General features: G+C 38.1%; 1 protein-coding gene across 6 annotated transcripts in view; it reads left to right on the top strand.

The window, feature by feature from the left end:
* The window catches only part of LOC131034005 (serine/threonine-protein kinase TOR), a 158,360-nt gene that overhangs the window by 105,504 nt on the left and 40,442 nt on the right, over positions 1–12,414 (top strand). For all 6 annotated transcript variants that reach the window (XM_057965334.2, XM_057965335.2, XM_057965332.2 and 3 more), the window contains 2 exons: positions 1,396–1,509; positions 1,708–1,899. In XM_057965334.2, the coding sequence (XP_057821317.1) occupies positions 1,396–1,509; positions 1,708–1,899 (306 nt within the window). The remainder of the gene's footprint in view (positions 1–1,395; positions 1,510–1,707; positions 1,900–12,414) is intronic.

The raw sequence follows: 12,414 nt of genomic DNA, 5'->3' as shown, positions 1-12,414 counted from the left end.
TTCTTCGATCAACAACTGTTTAATGCCTTGGATGTTATTTTCATAGATTTCAGAATTTGAGTCTTTAGACTCTATTTCCCATTCATCTTCATATACTGGTTTTTCTACTTGGTTGGAAGATTGGTTCACATTTTATTTGTAAGGGTAAATGTCTTGCTATTTCTTACCACTCTTCACTCGTAAGTTGTATGGTTTCTTGTGGTGGGAGTATTTTTTATGTTTTGGAATAAGGTTGACTTTGATGTACACTCCAACTTTGACCATTTTCTCAAGAAGGGCTCCAACTTGGGAATTGTAGGGTTGTATTTTTGTCAAGTGCCTCTTGTAATTTTTTACTTCATTGTCTTGGCTTTACAATCGTCGTAGATCGATTGATCTCTTGTTTTGGACCACCTTGTGATCTCATCTTGCCTTTATTGGGGTCTATGGGCATGAAGTTCTCAAATATGACCTAATTTCTTTTAAGAAAGCAACACCAATGTTTACTCTCCTATCTGATAAAAGTGGAGAAAGGCATCCCACTTACTCACTAGCCGGATCAAACAAATCTCCTTCCGATCAATACTTGAAATAGTGAACAAAATTAATAATGCATACCAAATAGAGTTGTAAGAGTATGTCTTTATTCACACATGATGTTATTTCAAAAGTAGACTAGAGATAGTCAGCTAAGGATTAAATTTGATTCAACTAGATCACAATGCTTTTCTTGACGATACAAAATCCATTTAAAGACCTGAGAATAGCCAAGAGGAACACAACTGCCAACTAACTCTTATATCCATCCAAAGTTGACAAACAACTAGTACATATGCAAACCGTACTATCAAAACACAATAATAGGCGTTGTACACTAACTACAATTATGAATGCGGTATTTATGGCTTTAAAGAAAAAATCCTTTTCTTTCTCCTTAGACTTTTATGTGAATCTTGTTACTGTAAAATTCCCTACTTATCTGCATTGTGTGCTTGTGAATTAAAGCAGGACAATTGTAATTCCTTACTAAACATATGCATTTGGAGGTGAAAGTCAGAAAGAGCCATTGCATGGTCTCATTGTTCATAGTAGTTTGTTTTTCTTTCTGGTCTTGAAAGACATGAATGTGTGAAAGCAAAGTCATATTAGATTACAATTTTACGGTTGCATGTTCTAATTTTCTCATATTCTGATCTGATTTAGTGATAGTGATTGATGTATATCTCAATATAAAGTATGCCATTGATTTTTATCGAATGATGTTAAATGCAAGCGATCCTTAATATTTCTTATGAAAATAGTGCTATTCAGTGTTATTGATAGACACAAACGTCACCTCTCTAGTAGATTTACTAAATTTCCTTAGGACGATAGGTTGGATTTTGGGATCAATTATTTTCATTTTTTGTCTTGCAGGCTCTTATGTATCCATTATTGGTTGCATGCAAATCTATAAGCACGCTGCGTAGAGAGGCTGCTCAAGAAGTTGTTGATAAAGTGCGACAACATAGTGGTGTTCTGGTTGATCAGGTTGAAGATTATTTAGTTCTTTATTTTGACTATAGAATAAGCTAAAATTTTGGATATGTGAGGATTTGGTTGTTTTTTATTTAATTTTAATTGCTCGTGAGTTTCTTATCAATCTTGCTTTAGTTTGATTTTTTACATCTCACAGATTTTGGTGCACAGGTACATAAGCTTATATGTATTTTACTATTTATGCTACAGGCTGAGTTAGTTTCAAAGGAACTGATTAGGGTAGCGATATTGTGGCATGAAATGTGGCATGAAGCATTGGAAGAGGCTAGTCGTTTGTATTTCGGTGAGCATAATATTGAGGGAATGCTAAATGTGCTTGAACCCCTACATGCAATGCTAGAGCAAGGACCAACTACGTTGAAGGAGATATCTTTTGTTCAGGTTATATCTACCCATTTACATTCTTAAATCAATAAATGTGCAATCAGTTTTACTTTATATTTTACTATGCTTTCTGAAATTCTAGGCATCGCTATCTTTCTGAATTGATAATAGATAATAAGTATAACTTAGAATAGAAATGCCTTGTGTGGACTGCAGGTTACAAATGAGGTGAAAAAACTTGGAAAGAGTAAGAAATTTGAAATTAACATGTAAACCTTGCCTAGAGAACATATGGGGATTTAATAAATTTTAATTAACAAAACTGAACAATTTCATCGAATAAGCTAAATTGTACATGTGCTTGCCATTATTCAGCTCTAAAAATACTGTGACGTTTAATTAATAAAGGAGTTTGCATTAATTCTGTTAGTAAGCCTGGGGAAGTCACCTCTAGCCAGTAGTGCCATTGATTACATAGTAGGTCCCAAAGGGGTACCTGGTGGTGAGATGAGAATTAGCTTGATGTATCCTATGCCAGAAATGATGGCAGAGGATGCCTTTTACCATTTACAGTTTCTTGCTTTTTGCTCTTTGATTTTTCTGTTGGTTTAAGCAATGTGTGATTAGGCAATCTTCTGTTAGAAGGATGTGGGATCATATGGACCATACGAATGATGGCAATGATTGATTAACTTTTGAATTATTTGAGGCTCGTAGGGATGATCATGGTCTGCATTGTGACAGCTATCAGATAATATTTGAGGGGGATTTTTATTAGTAGACAAATGCTAGCTACTTATTTTTGGATGTTTATTAGGAGACAAGTGCTAGCTACTTATTTTTGGATGTTTATTAGGAGACAAGTGCTAGCTACTTATTTTTGGATGTTTATTAGGAGACAAATGCTAGCTACTTTTGTTTTCTTCTGGTCATATGACATAGATTATATGGTAAGTTGTATTGTTCATTTTCTTTCATGATGATTTTGCTTTTATTATTTTATACAAGTTGGATCTTTTGTTATATGGTAAGTTGTATTGTTCATTTTCTTCCATGGAATAGCCCTTCGAAATTAAAAGGGAGATAGAAACATGAAGGTGATTAAAACTGATTAAAATGGGGATTAATAAATAATATTTATAAGGACCCTTTTATAAAGGGAGAAATAGTTATATTTCTTAACTAATTATCAAAGACAACAATTGTGAAAGGGTGTAATCGTTTGGAAACCACCCTTTAATAGATTATTTAAAGCATTTATGCGAGACTCAGGATGGGCATGGAAATCACTCAAGGAAAAAGGTGGTTTGGTGGTCTATGGGTATTACTTATTAGAGAAGGGGCATTTAGAGTTTTTCCAATTTAGAGTACAGGGTACACATGGGATTGTCCATGTCAGGTCTTTGTGTTGAGTATGCTTTACATGCTGGGTTTTGAATAAGAATTGTTCCTTCTGGATTGTGCTATAGCTATGAGGGCCTAAACCATTGAGATCTTCCTGGGTGACAGTTGCCATTTTTAGACTTGTCTCAGTAAATATTACTTAATATTTGATTTGAAATATATGTTTTGAAAGTCGATAACAAATACAAGCTTCCACTGTTATTTTTAATATTGAATTTAATATTTTGTTCATTTATGTATTTATTCAAAAGTTATTTCTTTTGAAGTGTATGTCAAAAAGCATTGTATTGTTTTAAATAGATTATCCAAGTTTAACCCAAGAAATTAGTACATTAAACCTTTATTGCCAATGGCAGACATGGGATTTGACTTTTGGTCAACAAAAAGCTATTGTAGGGTTGTCTGTTTTCTTTAATACAATTACCGGATTTATGTTTATAAATGTACAGTAAGTTTTAACAGATACAATTTATGGAAGTATTGCGAATAGTATGCTATTCTCAAACTTTTTCAAAAAAAAAAAAAAAAGAAATAATAATGAATGATGTATCAGATTTCCACAATCCATAATATTAATCAATTCTGAATTTTTGGATTAGATTGTGTGTTAGTTTTTGCATCTCAAAAAAACGTTTCGGATCACTCTCCGGGGTAGAGAGAGCTAGGAGACATAAAATGACCAGTTGCAGATTAGAACTAGACTAAAACTAACATGCAATCTAATCCAGAAATTCAGCATTGATTATTATTATGATTATTGTATGTTTCTATACAACTTGATATAACCATTTCTTGTCTGAAAATTTATGACCTTTCCATCATTTGCCACTTTGCCTTTCTCGTAATTTAGGATGTTACTGCATAAAGGTACCTTTGATTGTTAGGCTAGCCACTATAAATGTTGATGAGAGAACTTTGATCATTTTGAGGTCATGCAACCTGATGATCTGTTAGTTTCCATGGTTTGCTATAATTGGTAGTTATGTAGTCAACCAAAGTTGAAAAACTCGGACTCGGCAATAACTCTTCTAGCTAATTTTTTTTAAAACCTCGGGACTCGACAAAAACTGAGGGGAAAATTGGCAATAACTCAGCAAATATCAAACATTTGAAAATATATCATTTTCATAAAATATTCTTAAAAAACACACATACACTGAATATGTAGAACATACTTACTGATTTGCGTCATATATAAATCAAAGTTTGAGTTAAATATATATCTTAGACCAAAAGACAAGTGCAACCTCTAAATAAATTTGAGTTCAATACATATCATAGACCACAAAACAACTACAACCTCTGAATACATATTAAGTTCAAGTTTTGGTATCAATGAAAATTAGAAATTACTAATTTCGTCAATGACTAAAGCTCAAAAATGTTTGATGCGGTGTGTGGGTGTTGCTGAAGTAGTTGCAACATCCTCAATAGGTGTCCCGATTAATGGATCAAGCTGTGTAAGTGAGGAAACTGCCTCTACTAGATGACCAATCTTGCCTTTTGCCTCCTCACGTGCTGCTACTTCTACCTCCCATTCAGCTGCCTCCCTCTTCAACCCAGCTAAGTGATCGCCAATAAAGAATGGATCCACATCAACATCAACATCATAAGGCACATCAATCCAATTTGTTGAATATGAATCAATGCCATCTAGGTCAAGTGCTTCATGTGAACCCTGCCCCTGTACCTTCTTTTCATGCAATCAAAGGTTGTACTAGACATAGACAATGTCATTCAAATGCTTTTGAGTCAATTTGTTCGGACTTTTTGTGTGAAAGGCCTAAAAAACACTCCAATTGTGCTTACAACCAGAAGCACTACAAGACTGAGATAATATGCGAATGGTAAGGCTTTGAAGATTAGGCGTTGTGGCACCATAAGCTTCCCACCACAAATGTGCAAGGATAAAAATTGCCATTTATAACTTGGTAAAGATTTTAATAAACCTAAAATGTGAAATAAATGGTAAAATAAAATTAAACACTTTTTTTTACCTTGGCAATACGGTGGCTCTCCTACGAGTGCAATCAGGTGAAGAAAACAGTGCCTGTTGGCCTTCTTGTAACATTGTAATTCATCAAGTATGAGGTCTCATAGGTTCATATCATTAACTAATCTTCAATTACATGTGTCGAGGCCAACAAGAACCTCTGCAACTGCTTTGAAATTAGAGGAGAAATAAAATTTGGGGTTCAAAAAGAAGGCAACAACATGAATATGTTGAAGTTGTTGGTTACACCTCCGATCAATTTTGAGCCATATGGTTTTATATTTGGTCATGTTTGACCGATACAAATGCTTGATCACCTCTTTGGCCTTATCCATGGCCTCATATAGATACCTCATGTGGTTTTTATCCCCACCTACCATTTGTTGAACCCCCACTAATGGTTTTGACACCTAGAGATAAAAAATTTAACAAAATCGACAAATTGTAATATTAGAAAATTAAAAAATAAATCATCAATCGAAGTTTTAAAACTTAAATTGATGATCTCCTCCATGAGTTTTGCAAATATATCATAAAAAATAGCCTTCATGACCACCTCTGCTTCGGGCTTCCTAATATAAGGACTCTTCAACCATCTTTAAGTGACAAACATTTGCTTCAACCACATTCTTCACCTAACTTAGTTTCCCTATGTCCTCAAGGAGCAAGTCAAGGCAATGGACAACACAAGGGCTCCAAAATAATGTCAGATGTCTAGACCATAGAAGTTTGCTGGCTGCCACATATGCAGCTGTACTATCGGTCACAAGGTGAGTGACGTTTTGCACTCCCATTTTTATCAGCATCTCATCCAAGATGTTGCACAAGGTCTTTGCATTTTTCACTTTATGGTTGATGAGTGTCCTATTCCTATTCCTGCCCTTTGTCCACCCATCAGATAAAATGGTGCAACCATTCTTTTCCCAATTTATTCTTTGTTCTTCCATTAGTCAGTATGTGTTTTGGACCTTGTTGACTTGTTTTTATGACTACGTCTAGCACAAAATAAAGTTGCCAATGATCACCTTACTCTCTCTTGAACAAAGGTAAACCATATACAAAGATTGCAATACGATCCAACAACTAACTCCAAGGTTCCTTCAATGCACAAACATGTCTCAGCTGGCGGATGTGTTCTATTGGCAATCCAAGGGGCCTTACGTATGCTCACAAAAGATTTTAGCAACTTGTAGCTTCAAGGACTTTAAATGTGAAAGATCTGTCAATAAGAGCTCTTCTCTTTTTGGGATTTTGGATTAAGACGTGCAAAAAATAAATGGGATAGGGTTGAGAGAACTATGCTAAGACTAATCTAATCCTAAGAACAAAGAGACAAGATCACTTGAGCAGAATCAAACCACTCTTCGCTTTGCCAACATAGCACAACTACACGAAGGCAGTGCAATCTTCCAAGGTTGTGTAATGGTTTTTCAGGTCACCAATGAATGCCATCAACTTGAACAACATCCACCCGATAGTTGAAGTTAGGCATGCATATAAAGTAGGCCCAGACTAACCTTACAAAGTAAGCAACAATTAGCTGCATACAAAAGGTATGAGCTCGGATTCTACAACAAGTAGTCCAACGAATCCCATTCACTTAACAACTTGAAAACAAATCTAATCTATATGAAGAGAGTGAGACCATGTGTGCTTCAAAACAACACAAGAATACACCAACAATTGAACAATGTATTAAGTGACTGCTCAAAAACTCTTAGCAACAATCTCTAAAATCAATCTCTCCTCCTCTACAAATGAGGGGGGTCACCCCTTTATATAGGCCTCTGGCCATGAAGACATGCAAACCCTAATTAGGGTTTCACTGAAAGATTCTTCACTCAAGATGCAACAGGGTGGGAATCAGCAATTAATACCCATTAAGCCCACATACAATTAATTCAAATAAACCCAAAATGGTATCCATTCGTGCATTAAATGCACCCCTTACATCAAATTTGCCCAAAATACCATGAATATTCCTCATGCAGACATAAATGCCCATCATTCTCCATGCGATGGCTACGTGGAAGGAATCTGTCACAAAAAATTATTAATACGGTGACTGCATGCAAAAGATTCAACATGCATTCAACATGCATTGACCATACTGCTGCTTAGTCAAAATATTCCATCAATAAATGTGCCACCACTATTCAGTCAAGAGATTTTTGTCTAAGAATGGACGACCATTGTCACGCTCATTAATTGCATACGTGATAAATTTAGCGATGACGGCTTCCAGTTCTCCTATGGAGACACTAGACACACTTTCTATGTCAAACTCCATCAAGGTGATTTCTTCCTCGCTCTTGGAAAAGAAGTTCTCCCACTCCACCATCATTTCCTGTGTTTTCTTCATCGTGCTAGAGAATGAAGAAACATTTGCAAAATTTTCTTTAGAAAATGAACCTATTGGTGTAGGAGCATCCTTCAAAGGGCTCCCACCATTTGATTTTGTTGTGTTCTTGCTTCTTTAAAGAAGCCATTGTAAATAAAATAAGAGCCATGTGCTCATTGGTTCTAGTTTAGGTCCTAGGGTCATAAGTCAAGGTTGAGATTTTCTTGAAAATAGAGGGTATGTGTGCCTTTGAGGTGTTTAGGGTCCTTCTTAGCATGGTGGTGTCCTTAGGATAGCCCAATATAGGTCTAGGAGTCAAGAAAAGCAACATTGAGAAAGTTGCTCAAAAGTTGCAAAAGTTGCATGACAACTTTTCAAAGTTGTCAAGCAACTTTTCCACCTAGTAGGTCAAGATCTTTAGTTTAGCGTGGACAACCCTAATATGGGCACACAGACCGAGGAAAGGGTAGTATAAGTAGTTGCAAACCCTAAGATAAGGGGTTGGATGTTAGTTGATGTACGACCCAAAGAAAGTGACTTGGCTGTGACTGCAAATTTGTTACCAGTCGGCACAAATGGAGTAAGAAAAGATTGTTAATGGATTGATTTTCGAGCAAACCTGTGTTGAGAGTCTTATATGGTGTATTTACTTCCATATTGAGCATTTAGATTAGGTTTTGTTTTGCAAGTGTGGTGTGTTTGTAAATATTTTGTAAACTACCTTCTCACTGTCCAGTTTTGGACTGTTTTGAGAAAATGGGCTGTTAACTCCTTTCCCCATTGTGGAATCACCATGAAACCATGGGGAATAGGAGTATAGACCCTGTACATTACTTCAGAGCAAGCAGGGCCCTTGAAGATGCAGGGAAGCCAACCAAAGACCCACTCCTAGGCGAGACTAGACAGTGCCCGGCTAGGAAGGGGTGAAGTTGTAGAGGTCCAGGAGAGCAAGGAAGGACAAAGGAGGAGGCACCCTTTGGAGGAGTTGTAGAGGGGTGAGTGGAGCACCATTGGTGTGAAGGAGGAGCTTCCACCAATCTAGACAAGGTGGTGAAATCAACAAACCAACACTGTGACCCTGGCAGGCCTAAAAACCCTCTTCAAAACCCTTAAAAACCCCAAAATTCACCTAGGGCAGTGTACGGACACTCAGAGGCCCAAAACAAAAAAAATCCTTGAGCTCTTGCCAAATGAATAGCAGGTCTTTTGGGAAGTTTCACAAGCATATGCATCGTTTGCAAGAGGGAGCCCTAAAAGTCCGGATAGGAGGCCCTAAAAGTCCGGATAGGAGGCCTAATTGGATACATTCCTTGTAGCCCTATTTTGTAGGTAAAAGACAAAATAGTGAAATCGATAAGGAGTTGGAAGTTGAAAACCTCTTGGGGGCACATGAATACATGGATAACCATGTCCAAGACCTGTCCTATCCTTGCTAGGACCTCAGAAGGTGTGGAACAAGCCAAACCCTTATTAGCCTAAGTAAGGGTTCTTTGAATCTCATGAGTAGGTGAGACCTTAGGAGTGGTATTTCAAGTTGTTGGTGGGTGGATTGGGCAAGGTCAGGGGATTCCACAAGCAGGGGAAGTCCTAGAGACCCTAGGGTGTGGTTAGAACACCTGGTGATCCAAGGAAAGGATCCAAGAGCATAGACTAGGCTAGTCTATCCCAAACCCCATCCCATCACCTACGAAGAAGAATTCGTGCAATTGGGATTCAGGGAGTTCATTGTCACTCCATCTTCACTCAGCTTCTTTGCGAACAATGCTTCAATCCCGCTGATGATTTCTTCCTACACCCTTCTAATTGAGTCCTTCAAAGTTGAAGAATCTATGCTAAACTTTTCAAAGGTATTCCTTCTGGACCAAATGGCGCAGAACCATTAGGAAAAGTCATAAACCTCATTCTCCTGAATTACTTTCCCATCAATTAGTGTTTGCTTCAGAACTTTCATTAAAGCTCTGAGTCGTGGAATGGTCAAGTCCTGATAGATGTGAACGTCCTCCCATAGACCTTCCGCTACCTCCAATCTGTTTAGAAGGGCAACAAATCTAGAATGAAGATGAGCTAAGTCTTCAATGAACTTCCCAACTGTAGTAAAGACATCTTCCACCCATTCCCTGGAACTTTGGGCCATTTCCCTGATTACTTCTGTGTCATCAGCGACTTCCTTAGGGAGAGAGGAATGAGGAATGAATGAGGGATCAACCTCTCTAAGAGGCTGCTTGAGACTTCTAATATGTTCACATAAGGCCCTATTTTCTTCCTTTAGCCTTTTACATTTTGCCTTTGTTTTCTGCATCTTCTCTCTTATGGCCAAAGGAAGATCCTTCGAAGTCTTCAATTACTTGCCCGGTGATAGCATGCCCTAGATCAACTTGTCTAATTACATAATCTTCCGACATAATCTCATTCCTGTCTTTGTCTACTGTTGGCTCAGCTATATGCAAGGTTCGAGATCTAGATGCATCCCTTACGACCTTGGAGAATTTCCGGGGAGCCTTCTTCTCTGCTGGCTGATCCATTTTCTTCAAAAGCTCTTCTAACACCCGTGTTGGATCAATTTCCTTTTCCGACTCCCTCCTTAATCTATCCATCAGCCAATCAGGAGCGTGAATGGAGTCACTATGAATTTCCATCTGCTCATGCTCCTGCGATATTTCATCCATCTCCCCAAGGATGGCCTCCACGAAACTATCATGGCGAGGTTCTTCTTGATGAGGATTTTCTAGTCTCTAACCTCCTAGCTGATTGGATCTATGTGAAGCACAGACACTGGGAATATCTTGTGCTGGAGCACTGTCAGGGATGTTGCTTGGAGGTGGTTTTGTTGGATTTTCCTGTGAAAACATTTCTACCTCCCACACATTGGAGGAACTAGCTTGCGACTGCATCGTTTGTGCCCTTGCTCTTTTCTACGGTGGTTCTTCCTACTGAATTTCCTGCTAAACTTCCCGATGGACTTCCTGTTTGGCTTCTTGCTGACATTCTTCCTTTTCATTGTTTGTGGCCTTTTCAGAACATTCCTTCCTTTTCCACGATTAGCCTCCCTTTGCTGAACTTCTCCTTCTTCACCTTGGGCCTATGAGATCCTCCCGTAGCCTTGCTATGGGAATCAAGATTTCCCATTAATTGAAAAGTCAGGTGGACATTTCCTTCTTTCAGCCTTCTTACATGCCGATCAACCCAATGTTTAGTAAATTTCAGAACTGGTTTGGCCAAAATATCCAGATCATCAATTCTGGTTTTGACCAATTTGGGAGTTGTATAGGTTGATCTTTCACCTTTTTAAATTTTGGTTTCACCAAGTCTGAATCTTCCTTCACTTGATCTGGCACCTGCATTACTTCACCTATTCTGATTGTTTGCAAGGACAGCCTGGAAAGCATCTTCTTTCTGACATCAAAATCGTCCCTTGCATCTTCCCAATAGTCCTCCAGGGGAAACTTGTGTAAAACCTTTACTCCTGCAACCTTTTTGATCTTACAATATGGATTGTAGTGGGACCTGGTCGTGTAATATGCCAAGCGGTAAAATGCCAATTCTTCTGTTGCCTTATCAGCTGCTGCCAAGTTCGGGCACACTTCCACATAGTCCCCAAGGACGATTGGGAATTCAATAGACAACTTCTTTTTCTTCTTCTGAATTTGGTCATAAGTTGTCAACTGCCTCATAAGTTCTAACAGTATCAGTTTGTCAGATGGATATCGTGGTAGTTTATACGGCTGGAAATTGAAACCATGTGTCTTGATATATGTGGACTTTGGAAATTGCAAGAACGTGGCTCCAAATTTCTGAACCAATGCCCTAGCCTGTGGTGACACTCTTGTGTGAAGCTCATTCTGCATAAATCTGGTTAGGTACATGGTGAAAGGCATTCACTAGTTTGAAAGAATTAGTATTGTAGAGGTGCAGTTGATGATAATTGTCATGAACTTTCAGCTATGCTGGTCCGCAACCCATAACTCCTTTTCCAGGCAAACCATCAAAGCCTCCCATTCTTGCATGCATGTAAATTACGTAGCAGCTCATGTAGAAGGATTGGGACTTTTTTTCTTTCAAATCTTTTAGTTGCTCATGCACGTAGTGGCTGATTAGTCTAGCCTAGTCTACCAACCCATTGGCATTCATGATTTCACCGACTTAGAAAAACATGCACGACTCAAAATTCACAGTATGTGAACATCCCATTATCTTACTTAGCATCATTATCAGGTCCACATACTCCTGTTTGTATTCGAAAATGTTGAGCGTCTTAGGCATTTTGGCGATGTGTGGTCTAGGTTTCTGCAACCAATGCTTGTTGATAGTTTCCACATGTCTATCAAGACCTGCATCATATATAGCCTTAACTCCATTCATAGTCCAGTAAGTCATCGAGTGATGTGAAGGAATTCCAAAGGCTTCACACACTCTAGGATCAAGTCTGGACATTGAATAGAAGGGGGAAAACCAGCTGCCGCAACAATTCCACTTTTGACAATTCTGGCAGCGGTTGGAGATGGACTGTGCCCTGCTGTTCCAAACATCCTGATTTTGAAGGCAGCCATGTTGAACGTTCCTAAATTTGTATCACTAATCTCCTTCCACTTAGTTGATGTGTCTTTTGTACAGGACCAAACACAGAATAAAATATCTAAAGGTACCTTATCTTCTCTTGAATAAAGCTCCCGAATGCTGAAGATATCGCAGAAGGATCAATCAGAGAAGCTTCAAGGTTTTGTTATGTAGGATCTCTACGTGTGGATAAGCTCTTCGTGGTATGATGTGATTTTGCTGGAATCACAAGGGGACTTACACTCGATGACTTGAACATCTGATTTGCTGGAATCACAAG

This window comes from Cryptomeria japonica, chromosome 2 (assembly GCF_030272615.1).
Source record: "Cryptomeria japonica chromosome 2, Sugi_1.0, whole genome shotgun sequence".
Taxonomy (NCBI): Eukaryota; Viridiplantae; Streptophyta; class Pinopsida; order Cupressales; family Cupressaceae; genus Cryptomeria; species Cryptomeria japonica.
Note: the sequence above shows the minus strand (reverse complement) of the source record. Positions and strands in the feature narration are given on the sequence as shown.